The sequence below is a fragment of the Homalodisca vitripennis genome, chromosome 5 (genome assembly GCF_021130785.1).
Source record: "Homalodisca vitripennis isolate AUS2020 chromosome 5, UT_GWSS_2.1, whole genome shotgun sequence".
NCBI lineage: Eukaryota > Metazoa > Arthropoda > Insecta > Hemiptera > Cicadellidae > Homalodisca > Homalodisca vitripennis.
The window spans coordinates 6847678-6871159 of NC_060211.1; the positions used below are offsets into that span (position 1 = coordinate 6847678).

The 23482-nt window shown below is 31.9% G+C and overlaps 1 protein-coding gene across 1 annotated transcript in view; it reads left to right on the forward strand.

Moving 5' to 3' along the window:
• The window catches only part of LOC124361743, a 377563-nt gene extending 354567 nt beyond the window's left edge, over nucleotides 1-22996 (forward strand). Inside the window, exons 2-6 of the mRNA XM_046815700.1 lie at nucleotides 9938-10146; nucleotides 12224-12359; nucleotides 14811-14944; nucleotides 17781-17982; nucleotides 21582-22996. Coding sequence (XP_046671656.1) covers nucleotides 9938-10146; nucleotides 12224-12359; nucleotides 14811-14944; nucleotides 17781-17982; nucleotides 21582-21673 — 773 coding nt within the window. The 3' untranslated portion in view covers nucleotides 21674-22996. The remainder of the gene's footprint in view (nucleotides 1-9937; nucleotides 10147-12223; nucleotides 12360-14810; nucleotides 14945-17780; nucleotides 17983-21581) is intronic.
• The last annotated feature ends 486 nt before the right edge of the window (nucleotides 22997-23482 follow it).

Consider the following 23482-nt stretch of genomic DNA (forward strand, 5'->3'; position numbering starts at 1 on the left):
TCTCTCTGCCCTCTGTTTACAATCCCGCTGCACCCTCCATCAAAGATACTCGTAGATTGCGTGTTTTTAGTTTTCAACAGGAACTCCCCAAAACGTTTTTAGATGTCACTCACAAAGTGTTTTTACTAATTAATAAGTTATTTTAAGACAATACTTTTGAAGTTTTAACAAATAAATTATTATTACTTAACCTAATAAAACTGTTCCTTGTAACGCAAAACCATTGCAAAATCAGGTAAGCGATTAAATTTTACAATTTTTAGTTGTGTTTTGACAAAGAAATAATATACATTTTGTTATAAGGTAAAATAAGCATATTTTGGAAATGTTCAGGTAATATACTTTGTTGAATGTAATTACATATTGGAATAATAACATCTACGACAGCTAGACTTTTAATATTTTGAGAATTATAACACAAAAGCGTTTTTGATAATCTTAAATATATCCGGGTTCTAATCATGTAAATAATAAACCGCTTCTCTAATTCAAGTAAAATGTAATTGTCTCCCGAAATCAGATATTCTGCTAAAATATAGTTAATTCACTGTAATTATTATTAAGCATATTAACTGCCGAAAACATTAGAAAAACCTTTATGTAACGGAGAAGTAATATTAAATTTAAAAAAATAGTAATAGGCTTTGGTAAACATTCCTTTAACCTCATTTATCTGTAATTATCGGTCTTGTCAAAATATTTTCCTGATCAGTGTTTATAATTTATAAACATGACTTTCATCAAGTAATCACCTGGAAATTCACCCTCCATGGCTACCTCAATATTCTAGTATCACGTGTTCCTTATTACGTAACACTCGTTATCACCGCCTGGGTCTGCACCTCATTGCGTTACACTTATAGACGTAACTCGTTAAGTAGTGTAAAAACGTATCCTATTCACAACTTTACTGACCACCTGGCCTAGCCAATGTACTTGTACAGCGTAACATAACAAACCTCTTTAAAAAATGCAACCCCGTAATAAACTCAATCCTATTTCAATTAATATGTGCCCATTATTGTATTATTGTAGCAGGAGGAAACCTGTAGTAAATACCCGGTGTTTTGTAGAATCCTCTTATTATTGAGTTTTAATGTATCAATGTATGTATGTATGTCTTCTTTCTACTCTGTTACTTTAAGCTATTTCTCTTGCCTTTTTAGACAACGTTCAGTGATTCGTGCTTAAGACAGAGTTTAGCTGTGATTGCTTAAATGGGGTTTATTTATAACACGATAAATAGTTAACCTTTAATGGATAATTTATGCTCATCTAATAAGATGTAACCTTGTTTTAGGCAATAATGTCGTACCTAATTGATGAATATACGTATTGTTTTACTAATATACCTAGTCACATGCTGTGGCAAGAAATTCTGAACTCTGCAACCTAAAGTGCTGAAGTTGTGAAATACCAAACATTGCTACTAGGGATGATTGAAATGTTTATTATATAAAACATAGATTAGCTTACAATTACAAATATTGTAGTACATATTTTAAATTTTCACTTGTAATTTTTCTTTTTATATTAATAGACAATAGTTATTTTTATCTACTTTCAGTAATGTTTATATTATATTTTAAAGTACATATTAATCAAATCCTCGTGAAATATTGATAGTAAAGTGATTGAAGTAGATCAATGTTTCATTCCTAATCAATGTAATAGTTGAATTTTTGTTTTAAGCTTAATAATCACAACAGGCTGTATAGAATACTTCGTTGTTTATAACCGGCGTCAAAGTCAATAAATAGTTTAAAATGTATCAATCGTAGCATGATTTGAACGTTTTTCTTTAGAAAAATTTCTCTTCAAATAAATGCACAGTATATTAAAATATTGGTGGCCCTAATTTATTTACTAACTTTATTGTTATAAAGAAACAGTGGAAATTGGTAGTTTGGCGCCTTGTATAACTGTTACTATATTTATGAAATAACAAAACATGAAAATATTATTTCAATATGCAAGCTTAAATATGAGAAGCATTAATTGTGTAGTTAAAATGAGTATGACAGAGAGCAACGAAAGGGGCGTTACAATCGCCTACAAGGGTTAAGGTCACTTTTAATAACAAGGCACCCTCGAAGTTTCAGTCCTAGAGCCGATTTGCATTGTTCAGGCCCACAATCTAGTTTTTTGTGCTATAGCAAGGAAATCATTCCAAATAAAAACAATTTGTTGTCAACTCATAGTTCTCGTCGAAATAGAAAGGGACACTCATTAGGAGAGTTTTTCTAGAGTCATATTGTTCTAAACTTCTTACGTAATTATAATTACCTGATGGGGATCTAAATAATGATTATAGTAGCATCAAAAAAGGAAACTTTCATCAGGAAAGGAAAATTTCCTCTTTAGCCTTTATCTGACTATATCGGAAACTCGCTTAATTGATCCACTTACCAGTTTGGTCAGGTGCGATTATATTTACAACATGATTCTCAACGTTGAGTTTCATTAATTAGCACTTTCAATAGAAAACAACCCAAAATACGTCATATATATGATATTATATATTTACTTTGTCAAAGATCCTCTGAAAAGTTACCACAAAAGGACCCTTCGAAAGTTGAACGGAGCATTATTGGGGGAAGCAACAAATGCATTAAAACTGGAAAGCGATGAAATATGTGTATTGTAATGTGTTGTGCGAAAGAGGTTCGATGGCGGGGATACAGCTGGGAAAACACAATTGAGTGGAATGATTGCATAGCGCCTCAACTCCGACTTTCCAATACAGCTGGCTTTCTTATGGTAACAACTAGCGGAGGAACTAGAGCGACATCCAATCTCGTTCCGAATATAAATTACAGTTTTGCCTTACCATAAATTATTCTCAACTCCGTTAAAGAACTTTATGGGTTTCCTTTACTGTTCAAAGGAATTGATCAAATTTTTATACTTACGATCGAACCATAATGTAATTAAATGTAAACATGATCGGATCTAATAATTCACTTGAAACTATTGTAATTTCAAATGAAATTGTTTTGGCACGTTATTTTACTATTGTTCATATCAATAATTGAATAAAACTTAATGGATAATTACTTGAATAGAGAGCGTGTGAGAAAAGATTAAACGTGTCTACAGTAGATTTATTATGTTTCAACATCTGACAACAATTTGCATTTTGTTGTTGTCTTAGAGGTTTTAGATTCTGCGCATTCAAGCTCGAGCGTTTTAATTTTTCCACATATCACTGGAAAGGAAACGAATAAAATAGAAAAAGGGATAATCTTTGGTATTTATCTTTATTCTAGTGTAACTAATATAAAACAAAATTATAATGCCATAAATACTTTCTAAATGCGGAAACATTAATTAAAGGCATTAATAAAAGAAATTACGAATTATTGAATAAAACACTATATATATATATATATATATATATATATATATATATATATATATATATATATATATATATATATATATTCATTTACAGAGTTTGTTTCGTAATCTTCTGTCTAAGTCTATTTGGTAGTGATAGAACAGTAAGATATCTAATCTATTAATGTCATCCTAATCTAGTAAGAAAATTGCAAACTAAAATTATCAAAAGTGACTGACTAGTTAATAATTTTATGACATATTAGTAGATATTATTACAGATAGGCTATAACAATTCGATAATATTTACAATTTCCAAGAGCACGTGCCACACAAATGAACATTGTGGAGAATTCATCTGTGGAATTAAGCTCTTTTTAATACCGAAAGGCAGTTTGACGGTGGGCGTAAATTGGATTATATTATCTATCTCTAAATGATTTTGATATATATAAATCATTAAGAGATGGGTAATATAAGAAAAAAATATATAAAACTTATATAATTTTTTCAAAGAAATTGAACAGTTCTTGGGATGACACCATCTAATGATGAATATGAAAACTTTCGAACTCCGCCAGAAAGTTAAATGGCAATCTTTAAATGTATGATTAATAAAACGTAAACAGGAAGATTGATAAGCATCCAGGACAGTAGTCACCGACCGACGATCATTATTGTCCTTTGGACTATATCAATGCAGAAAGCGCTCGTTCACAATAATAATCCTTTATAGAACGCCTATTTTTCACAATTTAATGTTAAAAATTTATCTTTAGCTCCTAGTTCCAATAATCTTGTCATTTTTTTATTATCTTACTCAGAAATCATTACAATATTTACTAGCATTTTAGATTTTCTTATGCGGTTGTTTTTGGAGCAAATCTAGTTCAGACAGATCTTCGAAAGTAGTCCTTATAACCTCGACTACACGAAAACTATTGCAATTGTAAGGTTTAATTTATATAACATTTAAGCAGGTGTTAGCAGAAGGAGTTCACTATGTGCAGCTATGAGTGTAATTGGTTGACATGCTGTATAGATAAATTACCGCTTAGCTTTCTTCGTGTTTTTCAAAGTTAGTAATACTGACATTTTCATATTCACAGTTTAATTCCAAAAATGTCTATCTAGTTTTCATCTATGCTTGTTATTGTGTTTTCATTATTTAGACAAATCTTCGTTTCTTTAATTTTGGTTCAAAGCACTTAATCTGCTTTTGAATATGATCCATGGCTATGGAATATTTATACTTTTGTTTTTTCTACATTGCTTCTTTTCAATGACGCTTGAAATACGGTACCAAATAGAGACATTGTCACAATATTTTCATTTACTTAATCAATTCTTGTACATGCACAAAATGGCAAGTCTATTGTCTAAATGTACTAGATCGATATATAAGAATTAATAGAATTTTACTCGTGTAAGTCCATTTCAAGAAGTAATAACAAGCATAAATCTGTTTAAATAGTGAAATACTTTTAAAATCACCACAATAATACTTTTATTTTTGTTATATTAAACTACATTCCAGAAAACGATCATGTTCAAAGGTCTCATTTACTTAACTTTTCAAGCCCTAACCCAATGTTAACGTGACTATAGTGTGACGCGTATTTTATTGTTCAAGGAAAACTCAACACAGTCTGTTGTGAGCGATTCAGGTAATAATATTACGAGCATCGATATAAAGACATTTTGCTTCTTTGGTTAGATATATGGTTGTACACGTCGATTGGTAAAAATATCTTAGATAATAAGTATTAAGTGATATAACTGTATTATAATATTAATATTTACATGTACTTCGTACTAAAGGCATAGTCATAGTTAAGAATATTGAGATTGGGTTACTTCAGAAATAAGAACGGTTTGTCGACATAATCACTTGAAATGACGTCAATCATTGTAAACGAATCGCATGTGAGCCGTATCGGACAAATTGTGTAGAATGATTACTCTGATAGCCGACCCGCTCCAGTACGCTTGTAGAGCCTGTTCAATTTGCCGTTAAGAAACGCATCTGAATAAGGAGAGGGGTTTGGCAGATCGGACTGCTAGAGCTTCCATTTTGTTTGCTGAAAATCCACTCTCTTTTCAGCTTGAGTTCAATTCATATATTATATTTGCATTTCCGCCTGCTTAACGTTAGCGTTTATTGAAACCCATTGAAATGTCTTAAGGCATTGAAAACTCGAGGAGTAAGAAATATTCTTCGTTGGAATGTTCTTGAAATGTTTTACAAATACGGAAGCGATTATGGCATACAAATCCAAAGAACTACTGTAGGTATACACAAATAGTCCGCATTTAATGCATATAAGCTTTACCTCTGATTGTAAAGAAGGAGATAGTATAATTCGTTCTTTTAAAGTTAAAGTTCTTTTAAATATATTTTACTCAGCCAAAAATAGAATAGAAAGTGTCTAATAGCGTCTAATTATTAGCTTTATGAATATTACAGGCTTATTTGATTTATTAAATAGATCCTTACACAAATATTATAAGTTAACTAGCCTAAAAATGATTTTATTGTTATTGACTGAGTAGTAAACCAACTTGTATTACAAGAGCTTTTTAAATAAAGGTGTTTTATTTTATAAACAATCTAGTATTTATATAAAACGAGCACATCCTTAATCACTTCACTTTAAAAAAGTTTTTAATCACTGTATTCTCTTTACACAACAATAACTATGGAATTATTGGGTATAAAAAAAGAAATTTAAGTCTTAAAAAATCTTTAAAAAACATAAATGTAACACTCTACTGTGCATTCATATTCCAGTTAAATAGAGTCTTGAAATTTTAAAACGTTAATGGTATTACAGTTGTAACTTTAGATTTATACAGAATTTCTACTTATTTGTTCCGCAGATATTTCGCAACACAAGGTCACACATCCATGCATACAACATGCTACATTTATAACACGACTAACAGTTACGGGTGCTTCAAACGTGATTCCTTGGACACTATGTGCATATTATTTCGCAACACAAGGTCACACATCCATGCATCCAACATGCTACATGTATAACACGACTAACAGTTACGGGTGCTTCAAACGTGATTCCTTGGACACCATGTGCATATTATTTCGCAACACAAGGTCACACATCCATGCATCCAACATGCTACATGTATAACACGACTAACAGTTACGGGTGCTTCAAACGTGATTCCTTGGACACCATGTGCATATTATTTCGCAACACAAGGTCACACATCCATGCATCCAACATGCTACATGTATAACACGACTAACAGTTACGGGTGCTTCAAACGTGATTCCTTGGACACCATGTGCATATTATTTCGCAACACAAGGTCACACATCCATGCATCCAACATGCTACATGTATAACACGACTAACAGTTACGGGTGCTTCAAACGTGATTCCTTGGACACCATGTGCATATTATTTCGCAACACAAGGTCACACATCCATGCATCCAACATGCTACATTTATAACACGACTAACAGTTACGGGTGCTTCAAACGTTATTCCTTGGACACCATGTGCATATTATTTCGCAACACAAGGTCACACATCCATGCATCCAACATGCTACATGTATAACACGACTAACAGTTACGGGTGCTTCAAACGTGATTCCTTGGACACCATGTGCATATTATTTCGCAACACAAGGTCACACATCCATGCATCCAACATGCTACATTTATAACACGACTAACAGTTACGGGTGCTTCAAACGTTATTCCTTGGACACCATGTGCATATTATTTCGCAACACAAGGTCACACATCCATGCATCCAACATGCTACATGTATAACACGACTAACAGTTACGGGTGCTTCAAACGTGATTCCTTGGACACCATGTGCATATTATTTCGCAACACAAGGTCACACATCCATGCATCCAACATGCTACATTTATAACACGACTAACAGTTACGGGTGCTTCAAACGTGATTCCTTGGACACCATGTGCATATTATTTCGCAACACAAGGTCACACATCCATGCATCCAACATGCTACATGTATAACACGACTAACAGTTACGGGTGCTTCAAACGTGATTCCTTGGACACCATGTGCATATTATTTCGCAACACAAGGTCACACATCCATGCATCCAACATGCTACATGTATAACACGACTAACAGTTACGGGTGCTTCAAACGTGATTCCTTGGACACCGTGTGCATATTATTTTCTACTGGACACTCAACTCTCCTGGGATAAGTGTTAATTACTGAAAGATCTTCCCAATTCCTGATCATTATGTATGATTTCATTAAATTTTATGGCCACAAGTCGGAGACCGAAAAAGTTTTGACATATAAATATTAAATCTGAAATATTTCATTATATTTGATTGCTCCGACAATGTAAGTTACAAATGAACTCTTTTAGGCCAGTGTTGATGATTCTTAAAGCCAAAGACGATTACGACGTAGTAAGTTATAAAGCTATATATCCATTTAAAACAAAATTAGGCATATTTAAAAGAAAATATTATTCCATTGATTATGATTAAGAGCGTTAGATGTGAATCGAAAGAGTGAATTCCTATTACTTTAGACTTTCAGTGTTTATTAGCACTTATAGTGGGAATAATGTACATTTCCGACGTCTGAGTTTGCTTTTTTAGCCCGATCAAGAAAATATATAAATACGTAGATTTGAAAAGCATACATCTGTCAAAAAGTATCTACTTCCGGGATTTATAACTTTAGGTTTTATTTATTTCCGCTCCCATTCTTGACTTTGCGTTGATGCTATAATGAGCAAAGTAAATACATACGTAGATCTGAGAGGCCTAATTCGATCATAAAATGACTAAAGCGGATTGTTTAAAAATATTTAAATCCGTAGGAAAAATTACGTAGTAACTCTTCCTTTGATATCTGCAGTACGGTACTGATTAAGATGTATAGCAAAAATTTGCTAAAATATACAGGTAAGGGTATATTTTTAGTAAAATTTACAACCTTACAAAATTAGTAACCGTATAACCTTGGATATGCTTAGTTATCTACATTTATTACACATGATATTGAGATTATTGCTATTTGCTGGTTACTATTTTTAAGGTGACTCATCATGTAAAGACTATAAACGTAAATAGTTTTAAAATGTTAGTTAAATAATTTCAACATGTATTTGTGTTGTCACATTATACCGTTTTCGTAGAACATCTCATTGTATGTTAATAGGTACTTTTAATTAATAGCATGTGTTCACTGCAATGCTTTTCTTTAGGAATGTTCGAACATTTAAAGGCCTGTGGGGCGGAGCGACAAGGTCAGAGAGAAAACGCTTTTTTTGTATAATCTAGGCCAAAATTGAAACCTATGCACAAGATTTTATGTCTCTATATTTTATGTTTTTTTGTCGTTTATAAATCGGTCGGTTATTTAAATCAGGATATTTCTTTTTAAATATATTATAGTGAGTGTCTTATAAGAAATCGTATAACGGAACTTAGTAATACTAAAAGTACATATAAGGATGCTAAGTGCAAAGCCATGAACAGTGTGAAGGCACGGAACCTGCGATATGAGGAAGTGGCAAGGACGCCCTGCCGCCTATGATGTAAAATGCATGGGGTGCCACCTCCGTGGTCACTCGATTGATGCCCATCACAAGGAAGCGTCTTGACCAGTTTGACCTCTTTATTGCCTCTATTGTTAACCTTCTTTCGACCCATAGCTACAAAAACTCGAGAAGCTGCAAGAAGAGAGTTTACTCGTTGATTACACTAAATTAACGAATGAACTGCTAATGATTAATTTGATTCGTAATCAAGCCATAATTTTGCTCTAATTAATACTACATTTCTACTCTTTATTAGTCACGTTTTTACTGCTAAGATGATATATTACAAATATTGCAATGAAATTTACTATCTTAGTATCACACCGGTTTTACGTTTTATGCCTATATACTATAAATTACGCATTTATGTGTCAACCAATAATTTAAATTTATACATGGTACTTACTTATGAACAAAGTTCCATTAAGCACTTTTTATTTTTATATATGCACATACACTCACATATTTTTTAAAGACACGCGTTTCACATTGAAGGCAATATACACTTCAAGAAGTTAAGTTTAAGATCAATCCAATCGTTGTCGAGATAAAATAGTGAAGATTTATTTTAAGTTCTCTAATCTAGGCATTCATCTACGTTCTCGATATATTTATAAAATAGGGAACCTATCTGACAGACAGTATATTGGTTAACCTAATTAAACATTAGACATATGTCCATAGCAAAGGGAGGTACTGTAGAGAATCTGATTATCAACTAGATAATTTGGAATTTCATTTATGTACAGAAGAACCAACAAAGGTTTTAGCACATCGTTCTGAAGTACTTCAGTATTTTTCAGCTGAAAATTTAGAATCTTATGACTTTTCATAATGTTCTTTTTGAACGTATTAGACTCTACTAATTAGATAGGACTGGAGAAATATTGGCAAATTAACGTTTTCCAAAGAACATATATTTTTCTGGTTTTTGCTAGTTGCACAAAGATTCGTCAATCCAATTTGTCTTGCAGTCAGATTGGTCTAGAGAAGCTAAATTGTTCTCCTACTGTTGCAGTGGCCCGGTGCCTGAGAAACGTAAGTCTACTGGTGATGCCACCTGCCGTGCAGAAGGGACAACATGCGGCCCTACTGTGCCTGTACGACCTGGAGGAGGCTCCCCTGTACTCTGTCAAGTGGTACCGAGGTAACCACGAGTTCTACCGGTACTCTCCCACCGATACTCCGCCTAACAAGATATTTCCGTTTGACGGTATTCATGTCGATGTAAGTATCATTCATTTCTAATTAACAAAAATTATATCTGCTTTCACTAAAAGGATTTTTATATTTATGGTTTATTGTGAGGGAGATACTTTTGGTATTAATTTTGTTTCGGTCCAATAATATAATAAATTGTCTAATAAAGCTAAAATTTTATTCTAAAAACTTATTATTAAAAATATATGGATTTACAATCGGAAAAAGAGCAGACGTATTAATTACATAAGTTTACTAACTATTTATATACCAAGCTTGTTACTAGTGACTTCAGTAGTTTTGGTTTAGTATGAATATTATGTCTAATGAGAACCATTTTATATCGTAAGTAAAGTATGCAATTTAAAACACATGACTAAGTATTAAATATTTCTTCCTGCATAGAAATGTATATCTGTCAATATAAGTCTTCCAAATTAAACATGTATTGAAAGTGGGGACTAAAGTATCTCTGGTTGGTGATCTGTAAAGATTGATTGAAAATAATGTATATGCAGTAATTTTTATAATAATTTAAAATAATTAAAACAAATTTTATTATTGTACTGTTTTTTGTTATAAATATAGACTAACCCATAAAAATGTTTAGTTTATATTTTATTTTACTAAGTGTCTGCTTTGTTGTTTGCTTGTGTGTTGTTAGATTAATTTTCCATGTTAGGAATATAAATTAAAATAAATATCTATTATATCTATTTAGATGTGCAATGCAGTTTCAAATACAAAAGTAAGAAAGGCTGTTCATTCTTTATGAATTTATAACTTACTGAGACACACTAATTAATTTTAAGACTAATTAATATGCATTAACATTTTTTGTTAATGTTAGCTATGATACAACACAGCAACATGTTATTTGTTAAAAATAGACGATCCTGAAACCAAAATAACTATCACAATTTTCAATGCTATTATCATAACATTTTAAACAACCAAAAATGTCCTTCCCGTGACAGCCATTTTAGTTTACATGTGAAAAAAGAATGTCGTAAAAGTGGTACATGTATTAGTGTCCCATTGCAGCAGGCATGTCCTTGTCAACATCACTGATGAGCATTAGCTAAGTAAACTGCAACAATCAACAATGTGTTACAGTTTCAAACAAAATGCCAATATACGCAAAGTACAAAATCACTTGTATTTGTTACTTATACATGCTATGAATACAAAATAACCAGTTTATGTTTTGGAAAATATAGTTTTAATTCACTTTCTTGGAGGACTGAAGCTTTTAGATCTGGTGCTCTAAAAATGGCAAGTACCCAATTTCCCGAGGTTCAATATTCTTTTCTTTCTCAGTTCATTCAAACGAACCGTTGGAGATTGTGATCTTCCCAGTAAGTGGAGATAGATGTTTTCTCCCAACTATAATTACAAATTGTAGATATTTTATTATCATTAAAGAGCCCCACTAAACTTATCATTTACTCAAAGAATGTCAAGAATGTACATGGACAGGGTCAGTAGAAAATATGTAAAATCCATACAATATGCTAGCCTACCAAAGCGTATTGAACGTGCTAGACGGGTTACAAAGGTTATTTCTATGTTGGATATTCTCATGCTATAAACTCCATAACTCAGAACGAGGTCAGTAGAATTTTTGTAAATTTCGCTCTGAACTCTATTCTTCATCCAATAGGCTTACGCAAGTACATATTTTTTATTAAATTTCCCTTTTAACGCAAACATATATGTAAATATTCGAACTACTTGATTATCACTATTTTATCACAACAAAGTATCGCACAAGAATGGTATAAATTGCATTTTAGGATAGTTCTCTGCTTTGAGCTTTTAAAATATGGCAATTTGAAACACAAAATCAAATGAGAACTCAATTTATAACTTCGTAACAAATTTAAATTTTTGGATAGCTTTGTACCAGCTACCAGTATGTGGTAGCTGAATTTGTTCAAGTTTTTGTTGAGCTCATTAATTTCCTTATGGATTTATAATTACCAAGCAGTATAACAATATCTAGTAAAATAATCATGCTATGCAAATCATTACAGTAACGTAGTATAACCGATGTTTGATATAATAAATGGATATGTTTTCTGACGTAACCCTATTGTTCCAGCTGTCAATGTCAAACGCGACCCAAGTGATGCTGCAGAATGTACAGTTCAAGCTGAGTGGCAACATCAGTTGTGAAGTGAGCGCGGACTCTCCCTCCTTCTCCACCGCCATCGTCTCCAGGCATCTCATGGTCGTGGGTACGTCCATGCGTAGCATACAATAATCTCCATTTACTTTCAATGTTCAGTTCAATTATTTTGGAGACAAGCTAGGAGATAGTCAGACCATGCCTCATGAAACAAGATTTGCTGAGTTGTTATGAGTGTATATCTCATTTCATTAGGCTATGCTTCATGCTAAAATGTGGTAAGAATGTACTCAGTTTGTTTACAAAGTTATTTATTCTGCAATTGGGTTCCTATATGGTTGCCCAAAAGGACGATACAAATATGTTGGCTAACACTTAGGAAAAACGTATGGAGTGACATTGTTCACCAATAAACCAATGTTCCGATTATAACAATAAGTGTTATTATATATGTCACATCTCAAAATTTCATATAATTGTTATAGGTTTGCTTATAAATTGATATTCTATGTGATTTATTCGTTGCAATCATGTTAACCAATAAGACGAACGTGCAAGTGTTCGCTAAAGCTCAGATTAATCCTATAGAGCGACATATACCACCATCTAATCCTCTATTTCCGGATAAAAATTTTACTTTATGCAACAATTTAAGTCAATAGGTCAATTCATATTAAAACTACTGTGCAGACACACTTACAGATAGACAGCCATAGATACAAACATATTAAATTAATTCAGCCCCCCGAATCATAGAGACAATTATACAAATTAGCTTAATGCGTTAGAATCGATCTCTTTAAAGGCAATTTACATTGACTTCACATACCATTAAAAACATACAAATAAAAAGACAATTGTAATCAGGTGTAGGGACAAGGAGCTTGCCCTTCCGTTCAATACTGCTCTTCTCTGACGCCAGAATTTGTACTGGAATTCCTGTAGCACGATATTACATGCCGCTAGTATTACGGCCCCTTATATATTAGTAATATCGTATCAAAGTATTAAACTAATTACACTAAATGTATAAAATAGAAACTAATGGACCGGCATCTTGTTTTGTCTCCATGACGGTAAGGATAAAGAGTATACCAAATAGTAATATCAAACATAGATACTTCCTTTTGCAACCGCTAATAATCTAATTCATAATGACCAATAACTAATATTTCCGTATTCTAACAAGCTAAGGCTTTGCTTATAAAGTTATATACCTATTTTAACAACCAGCTTTTACAAAGTATATAGTTTGTATGGAAGAACCATAGTGAGAAAGTTTTCTAAACCAAACACTTAATAAGTGTTTATGGGTTATGTTAATGGGTTTTACAAAAAGTAATAATAACTGCTATTTATCATACTGTTTTCTTTAGTTCGGTTATAAGTTTAGGTTTTGTTTTAAGTTAGCGATGAAATAGGTGCTATAATATGACCCATGTCCCAGTAACCAAACAATTCTACTGGCCTAAAACTATTTAAATTATTAATTTTTGTGGTAAAGTTTTGAGTTCACACACCATTTGTATTCTACAAAATTATTTAATTAAATCCTAGTATTTATTAAACACAAATTACTATGGATCTCTTTTACAAATAATTCATCGTAACCTTACGATAGCATCAATGACTAGTTTAAACATTTACGATTTAAATGACTTAGTTTACATTGTAAGTTAGTGTAGAATGTTCAACATAATGTGTGTGAATCAGCGAATTGGCCGATTTCAATATTATTTGGAAGTCTTATAGTAAATATGATACACTACGCTAAGGTTTTATGAGTTTTATGGTTATTTACGATTACATGAGCGTTAATTTCTCGATTTTTCCTTCCTATAGCAATGCCTATTTAGGTTACAAATATACTATTTTTACATAAACATAATCTCGACCCGCAATCTAATAGAAAACATAATCCATGTTAATGAAATGACTTTGAATCGAAAACCACGATTCAAACCGTGTCATCTTCAAGCACACAGTTTTCTCTACAGGAACATTGATGTTTGACTTCTGAACTTCAATAAATTCACATGTCAAGAAAACTTTTTTTCAGATTCACTCTAATACTAACCCAGGAGGGTAGTCTGTTACACTTAATTGACCTCCTTGTCAATAAACCTGAGCGGTCAGTATTAAATACCAGAATTTATATTTACGATAAATGTATTTTTCATTTATATTTGCAACATTATAATTGTGTAGAATTAAATAAAAGTTAATTTAAAGCCTCTTTTAATTATTTTCCTAACATGTCTGTAGGTACATAACAATTTTATTAAATTTAAATAAATAATGATATTGATTCAGATGATGTGTAAATGTACAAACATACGATTTAACTCTTTATTACATTATAAAATTCGTTTTAAAGGGAGCTATAAATATTACTAGATTATTATAAAATTCTTCAAACCTCATTAGCTTTTACAACATGCACGTAATATAATTTAGAGGCATCCTTGTTCTCACCTAAAGACTCTAAGAAGTAAGCTTATTCCAAGAGAATGATGTGGAACTCGGTTAATATGCTCTTCATCCTCTGTCGTCTTTTCAGATTTACCAGATAGCGGACCTGAGATCCACACAGAGAAGGAAAGGTACGAGCCTGGAGACGTCCTCAACGCCAACTGTACCTCACCGCCCTCAAAACCTCCTGCTTTTCTCAGCTTTCTCCTCAACAACCAGCCGGTAAATTCTCATTCTTCATTTGACTCCTCTATTTGACTTTGCTGAAATTACTTTCCTTAGAAGAGCGTATACCTGTAAGAAACATTCCACTGGGAGAAGCAATACTGATAAGAAATTACTGTATTCTGTGTTTCTGAAAGGCATTTTTTTCAGAGAATCTAGTCTTGAATTAAACTGAATTTAATTATAATCTGTCTCAGAATAACACCACTGTGATGACTAAACACCACAAAAAAGTGTAATATATACGTACTAAACTTTACCTTTCAACCTTAACATATATGTGTTTTTGAAATTGTACCTACATAAATTTATTAATTTCTTTCTTAAAATGCACAGTGAAATAAGCATTTAGAATGGTGTAACAATATAAAGATACACAAACGATTTGTAGTATCCTATAGCTAAATAATGCTACTTACACTGTTTAAATTGTGAGGAACATCTGGATAGTATCAAACAGCTTGATACGTTGGCACTGAATGTGTTTTACAGCGATAGCCAAATAACCTTACCAAGTAATTTTTATACAGATATAATGAACTACCTTTGCTATGTTTTGTTAATAGTTTTATGTGTAACCTTATATTTAGTCATGACCTATCATTTATAAAATACTGCATAAGAAACGAAATAAAAATAATTGTGTTTTCAATTAATTATGATATTTTGTCACATTTTAGTACACAAACAAATAAGCACACAATTAACATTAAGTCTTCATTCGTGTATTTTATTTTTTATAAGACCACAAACTATTTTATTGTTCCATAATCTATGCAAAACGGCTGTTATGCTTTGTACAACATGGTAATGTCAAATTTTGTCTATGATATTTTTAATTTTTTAACATTCTTAAGGTACCGTAATGTTAATTTCAACTTTATATTCAGTCCAATTCAACAGTTTCATAAAATCGAATTTAGGTTTCAAAAGCATGGATCTAATTTCATATTGACTTTCTGCATATAACAGTAAATTCTACAGCTTTAAGTAGATTCAGTTTTAACAAAAACATAAGTTTTATTAACTCATCGCAAAAATTATTCCGGCACTGTGAAAATAATGGTATCGGTTTTGAATCTAAAGCCAAATACGCCTCGTACAGTTTTTAATCAATAAATGTACGCTACGAAAGGCGTTACCTTTAAAACTTTCATAGATTTTAGATTAATTGCAATCAATCATTAATAAAACTAACACGTAAATTCTCGTTTTATATAAATTTAATTTTATGCCTCCTTAATAACATATTAAGAAACAAATAGTAATTTCAACATTTTGTCTTAGCCTTTATACAGTTTTGCCAATTTATATTATATAACTTACATTTAGTTTCTTCCATCCTTCGCCTATATCTTTTCTTTCCGCTAATATTTGGGTTTGAAAATTACAACAGGAGAAAGTCAGTATTATTATATTATATTTATGGTGGAAATACAATTGCATAAAAAGGCCAGTTTTGTAATAAAAGGCATCACAATAAATCTATAATAAAAGAACTGCCATTCACTCACTCAACTTCTGTTATTCACTCATCGGCCATTCACTCGTCTCAGCCGTTTTCAATACACTTTACATCAGAACTAGAGGATCATTTTAGTTAGGAATTTTATTGCAGTAGCTCATTAAAATATCGGCAACAGATTAGTACACCCTCGATACAAAGAGGTGTCTTAGACGAACTTTTAATTATTTGCGGTCATTGAATTGTTTTATTTATTCAGAGAGTGTATTGATCAGGCTTGATACCAACCTCTAACTCCAAAAATTAAAATTTTTCGGCTCTGTGATATAAGCGGAAGTTTGTCCCTATCTCTAGACCCACATCAGTGAACGTTTCTGCCTTGCATACGATTTGGAACTTTCAGCCATAATGTTTAACCCTTAAAATGCTAAATACATGAGTTCAGTGTTAGAAATTGATTGTTTCATAACTTGTGTTTTGTTATGGTTTTAATCCAGATTATTTTCAGCCTATTAAACCCTTTTCCCGTCCTGATCGATGAATTACATTTGTTGACGAACGCAAGGAATAGGAACAATCCAAGTATAGATCCCTTGGGACACCGTAGGTAATTTGAACCTTCCCTGACAGATCATTTTCAATATGCATACACTGCCTTCAATTCCTAAGGTAAGAAGCTAGCCATTCATGCAGCAGACCTAGAACACTACATGTCGTTAACAGGTATAGCAATGTTTCATGATGTAATGTACATATTCAAATGTTATAATTCAAGATACTTAGCGTATGGTCTCTTCTTTCAATGACATCGACAACTGTATCGATACGATATTGGACCACATCAGTTGTAGATTTATTTTTATGAAACAAAGTACTTCAGAACAATTGATTTCAAAATATTTAGGAACTACTTTTAATCCCGACAGACAAATTTTTTCAGAAGGTTTTTTTTCATGACTAGAAGGATTGAAATGGAACAATAGTTTCTTTTGGGGCAAGGATCGTCTTTTGTTAAAGAGAACGTGACGTGTAGTATTTTCAAGCGGGAAGGACGATTCTCTTTTGCGAACAACAAGTTTTCAAATTCGCGAGTGCATGCCATTAACGTCACATGATTGTTTTCGTTTGAGTCCCAGTACCACGCGGACCACCTCTACCTCATCTTCATTCACAGGAGAGATCAATATGTACATACTATAGTATAAGAGCCTTATAATTAAACATTTACCAGGTTGCAAAATAATTCCTAGAGAAATATTCCAGATGTGTATGGCATTTTGATTATCCCCTTATAATATTTGTAATATCCATACAACTGATGTGTTTAATTGAGTTGGGAAACATAAATTTTGTAATGGATCGGTGTAGGTTGGTAGGCCTGAGACCCAGAAGATTCCAGGACCAGACCTGTTGCAGTCCAGTTCTCTGACTTTGACAGTTCAGTTGCTACCTTCTCACTTCAACAATGGCCAGCTGATTCTCAAGTGTACGGCCATCGTCGCCACTCTCTACCGTGAGTCCACCGAGATCCATCTTGGCGTCTCACCCCGGGAACCCATCCCGGAGAGAGGTAAACTTTGGAGTGGTTGTGGACTCGTCATTGACCAGTCATATGTTATGTATGGTATACCGATATAACACCGTAGTTATAAGGAGTCGCTGTTATCAGTCTCAATATATAACATACATTGTTTCATTATTATATTTATCTAAGTAACTCGAAGTATAGTATTCACATTTGAGGTTATATATCGATAGATTTATGATGTTTAGGGACAATGTACACCGTAATGTTAGAACTATTATATCATAAAGACGTATTGGTTGAATCCTAATGAATAATTCAGAGGGAAAATTTAAAATAATGGATGGACAATACAGTTTTAATCCACATTTACAATTACTTATTTAAGTACTTAAATATGTAGACCAGATTTTAATCTAACATTCTTCAAATTTATTACCAACATACCTTTGACATTTTGTACATAACTTCTTCAACTGTTGAAATTCTGTACACAGACTAGAAGGTGTCACTTACAAGAATTGTATTTTTTAGAACTGTTTAAGATTTAGCACTGAAAATTGCTTTTACTTGAGAGTATAAATATTCAAAAGTTTAATTCCCTAATTATTCTTGTGGAAATTCTTACGCAAAGGTACTTTTTTACTTTTATTAATAAATATCTATTGTTTTGTTTATGAATTCAATTTAAATGGCCAAGAATTGAAAATATTAATAAAGTCTTTAAACGCTTCTTTGCTTTAAAGGCAGTTACGCTCCTTATTTAGTACTTTTTTCAACTAATGGTCCTTCATGTCATCTTGTAAGCAATGTATTGTAACCTATCAGTAAATAGTTACTTTTAATGTATTTAAACTTGGTAAAATAAAGAAATACAAACATTTTAATACTTATAGAAATCTTATATTTAAGAAGTGCTCGAAATTCTTCTCCGAAACGGGGTCCTATATTACAAATTATTTACAACTGAGAATGAAGTGCTCAAAAACCTCATTCAACAATTAAATTCCAGCACTACAATTACGTATGTCTGCACTTATAAACTGTCAGGTTATGCTTGGGTGAATAGTATTTAGGTTGTGGAACTCTCGCGGTTTAGTCATGTGTTGTTAACTACATATGAAAATCTGGAGGAAAATGCATTATCTTCAGGAGAACAGTTCAGAAGAAAGAGTTTAATAAAAGTATACATTAATATGTTTTCTCAGTAACTCAACGCAATATGAGGTTAATTATTATCTTCTCTAATGTCATTGAATTTACTATAAGATTGGAAAATCGTCTTTACCAATCGAAAATATAAATAAAAATAAAAATACGAGTATATAACTATAGAAGTAAACCATAGAAACAAAATATTGTATAAAAGATACACTATAGAAAATTGTCTCAAGTTATACAAATTTAGAAATAGCAGTCTACTAAGAAACTGATTATTGTTATATATTTTAATAAGTACGATGTAGGTTTATATACAGTTACGGTGCACCTGGTGTTGCTCCTGATTGCTTTGTACAGTGGAACATAGTACCCCAGGCTATTGAGAGTGAATAGTTACTGCAGTGTACATTGATATCAATGAAAGAAAGAAAGAAAGCAATTTATTTCTCAAACAACACCTTACATACATACAGAAGTATATCGTGAGAAATATTTAATCCTCCAAGGCTTAGAAGATTGGAGGCTTTACTGCAATCCTAAATATCACCGTTCATATGGCAACTAAATTATATCAACAAAAATAAAGTAATTATACTTATATCTATAATACACAATCAAATATACAATAAATACTACTCTTCCAAACTACTACAATTTATAATACGAACACTTAAAAAATCATTAGACAAAACAACTTAAATACTTATTGAGAGAATTTATTATTTAATAACTATAATACTTATCATAACTATAATAATTATAATACACGGCAATATGCAGTAAGTAAAGCAAAGTACAGTGGAGTAAAGTAGGAGGGCAAACTAAAACAACTAATTACAAATATAAAACAATAAATCTTCAATATTCTTAAATGTAAACAACCATAGTCTTATTTTTTTAAGAAAAACATTTATATTACTTAAATTTTTTATGTTGTTTGGCAATTTGTTAAATAATTTAGGTGCTAAAAAATTAAATGATTTTGTAAAATACGTGTTTGTTGGCTTCGGTACGAACACATTTTTATTACTACGCAGTCTGTTAATATACTCATAATTTTCCCTACAGTTTCTACTTCTTAAGAAAAAATTTTGAGTACCTTTTATACATAAATATATCTTAAAGGAAGAACTTTTAGGAACAAAAAATTGGGAAAGAATGTTCAAATCGATTACTTTTAGTTATTATTCTCATAAACGTTTTCTGTGCTGTAATTATAGGTTTTAAGTTTGAGACGTATGTGCCTCCCCAACACACTATTCCGTATTCTAACCTACTCTGAACTAATGAAAGATATAATGTTCTTAATAAACTATCACTACACATACTTCGAATATAATAGAAGAGTCTTGTTGTATTATTTATTTTTTGTTTGAGGTGTGTTATGTGATCTTTCCAATTTAACTTTTCATCTAATATAATTCCTAAATATTTCACGCTCCGTGCTTCTTTTAGTTCACAGCAACCATCGTTGCAAAAACCACCACTCATTATAAAAGTAATGCATTTGAAAACAATTTTATTTTCCTGTTTATTATTCTTTTTAATAGAGAAATTGATAAATTGAGTTTTTCAGGGCTCAATGCCATATTGTTTTTACAAAACCACCATTGAATCAAAAGCAAATCCCTGTTCATCTTAATAGCTACTTCGTTCCAAGACTCTTCGGAATAAGACAAAGCAGTATCATCAGCGAAAGAAGTGATACTAGCATTTAATTTACCATTGCACAAGTCATTAATGTATATTAAAAATAACGTAGCCCCTAAAACCGACCCCTGCGGCACACCGTGTTTGATTTCCCCCATTCCACTTACTACTCCGTTAACTTTAACACATTGCATCCTCCTCTGTAAATAACTTCTAAACCAGTTGTTTACTAATCCACTAACCCCACAATTATGTAACTTTTCTAGCAAAACTCTATGATTCACAGTGTCGAAAGCTTTTGTTATGTCTAAGAATAGGCCACTAACTTTTCTCCCATCGTTTACACCTTTAGATAACCTGTCCATAAATTCTATTAGTGCCGCTTCTGTATTTATACAACTTCTAAACCCAAATTGGTTCTGACTAAATATGTTATTTTTTTCCAAAAAATCAACTAATTTCTGTTTCATAATCCTTTCAACATTTTTAGCAAAGGAAGATAGTAAAGATATTGGTCTGTAATTATTGCAAGCATCCCTTGAACCCTTCTTAAAAATCGGAATTACCATAGCGTTTTTAAGCCTTTTAGGAAAAACCCCTGTCTCAAAGCTTAGATTTATAATTTACAGGAGTACATTCTTAATTTCCTTAACATGAATCTTAATCACTGTCGAATTTACTCCATGAAGACCCGGTGTAGTTCCATTTTTCAAATAGTTTACTGCTCTTTCTAGATCATTATCTAATACAGGAGATAGAAACATCGATTTTTACAACGGTTGGGTAGTAAAGCTGTCTTTACAATCTATCTACCTAATGTTTTGATGTTTTAGTGACATCTCCTAACGTGGCCTCACACACGTCTACAGCTACAGCTACGGTGCACCTAGTGTTGCTCCTGATTGCTTTGTACAGTGGAAGATAGTACCTCAGCCTATTGACAGCTTAGAGACACCGCCCTGGTACTTCGCGGCAGCACTGACCGTCGATAAGCAAAACACATGCAGTTTGGAAAATTTTGTTATTTGTTAGAACGTTTTTTTAATACACTTTTTCTAATTAATTTAATCTATCAAGTAAAATATTTCATCTTATGGCATTGTTTTGTTAATCTTATTTTATTCTTATTTGGTTGTAATTGTTAATGTTACCCTGAATATATATTATATAATTGTGTTGTTACTTATTTATATATAAGTACCAAATACAAATGGTATACTAGTTTACTTGGTACACATAATTTCCAAATACTGCCACATACAAGACATCTTACAAGTTACCGATTCATTCTACCTTACAGCTCTCTGAGTTGTACTGAGGCGTAACCTACGCTACAATCACGTGGTGCGTAGTTGCCTTTACAGACGTTCTATGGTGTTTGTCATAGATTACTGTGTTAGAGATATTTTTGAATGATGTGTGTATAGTGTTAAGTGATACATTATTGACGTTTTCGTTACAGACCGATAACCTGGCGGTGTGATAAACTAAGAGGACAGACGTTTTGTAAATATGCAGAGTGTGGTATTTATTGTTACGTTAAGTATTAAGGTGCTCAAAACCAAATATATATTCTGTTGTATTTGGTACGTTACTACAAACTGGTTTTGTTCAAGTTTGTAATTAGTTTTACACGTATATTTTTCACGTTTGCTTTTTACTGTCATTAAACGAGTAATAATAACAAGATGTAAGAATAAATAATGAACTGTAAAACAGGGTAATGTTGTGAAAAATGTAATTCGTTATGATAATTCAGTAGCGTTTTGTTATTTTTGTATTGACTGCAATCTATATTACAATCCTGTTTTTTTTCTCGTAGTTTACCAATATAAATCACATAACCTCAACAATGGAACTTTGAGTTCCTGTCACTAGTTATTTTGTAAAATAGAAAAGCAGCTGGCTTAGTTAGAACGATCATAGACTGGGTGATCCTTGTACCCTGCGCTTGTGAGTAGATCTAGACATAAACAGCTAAACGTTACAAACATTGATAAAGTTTACCGTTACGTTACAGCTGCAAAACTGTGGTACTCAAGAACGACTTCAACGTATGGCAAAGTGGTGTACAAACAAAACATTTAACTCTTTATTGCATAGTTTTAATGCATATTGATACAGTTTTGTAATAAAGTATAATTAGTTACATAAAGACGTAAATATATTATAATCACATGTTTATGATAGGTTAATGTTTAATTTTAATGTTATTATTGAAAATTGTACGTAAAATGTTTCTCAATAACAAGTGAGTTTTATTTATCCTGTGATTTTCGTTCACCATACATTTTTAACGATTGTACGCAGTAATGGAAAATTTGTTCTGTCATTTTTGTACCTGACAATGTAAACTATGGCCAATATGGTTTTGGTTTATGGAAATTTGTAAATTTTGAAAGTACGTAAAGAGATAAAACCCAAGGATGAAATTCAGAGAATATTGAAGAGGCATTAAAAACTGAATGTATAGATAGCAAATTATAAAGAGCCAATGCGCAGATAATTTATAATTTAAATATTTAATACAATTACATAGCTTCAATCTAAAACTGGAACAAATTATTCATCTTTTTATACAAATGGTGGATGTTCTAACATAGATTTTTCCAGAGTTTCATTTTCGTGAACACGGCTTTAATATCTACAATTGCCAATAACCACCAGAATACCGTATTATGACGGAGTGACGCTGTAACAAACACCTTGGATTATTCGTAGTTGCATCCTAGTT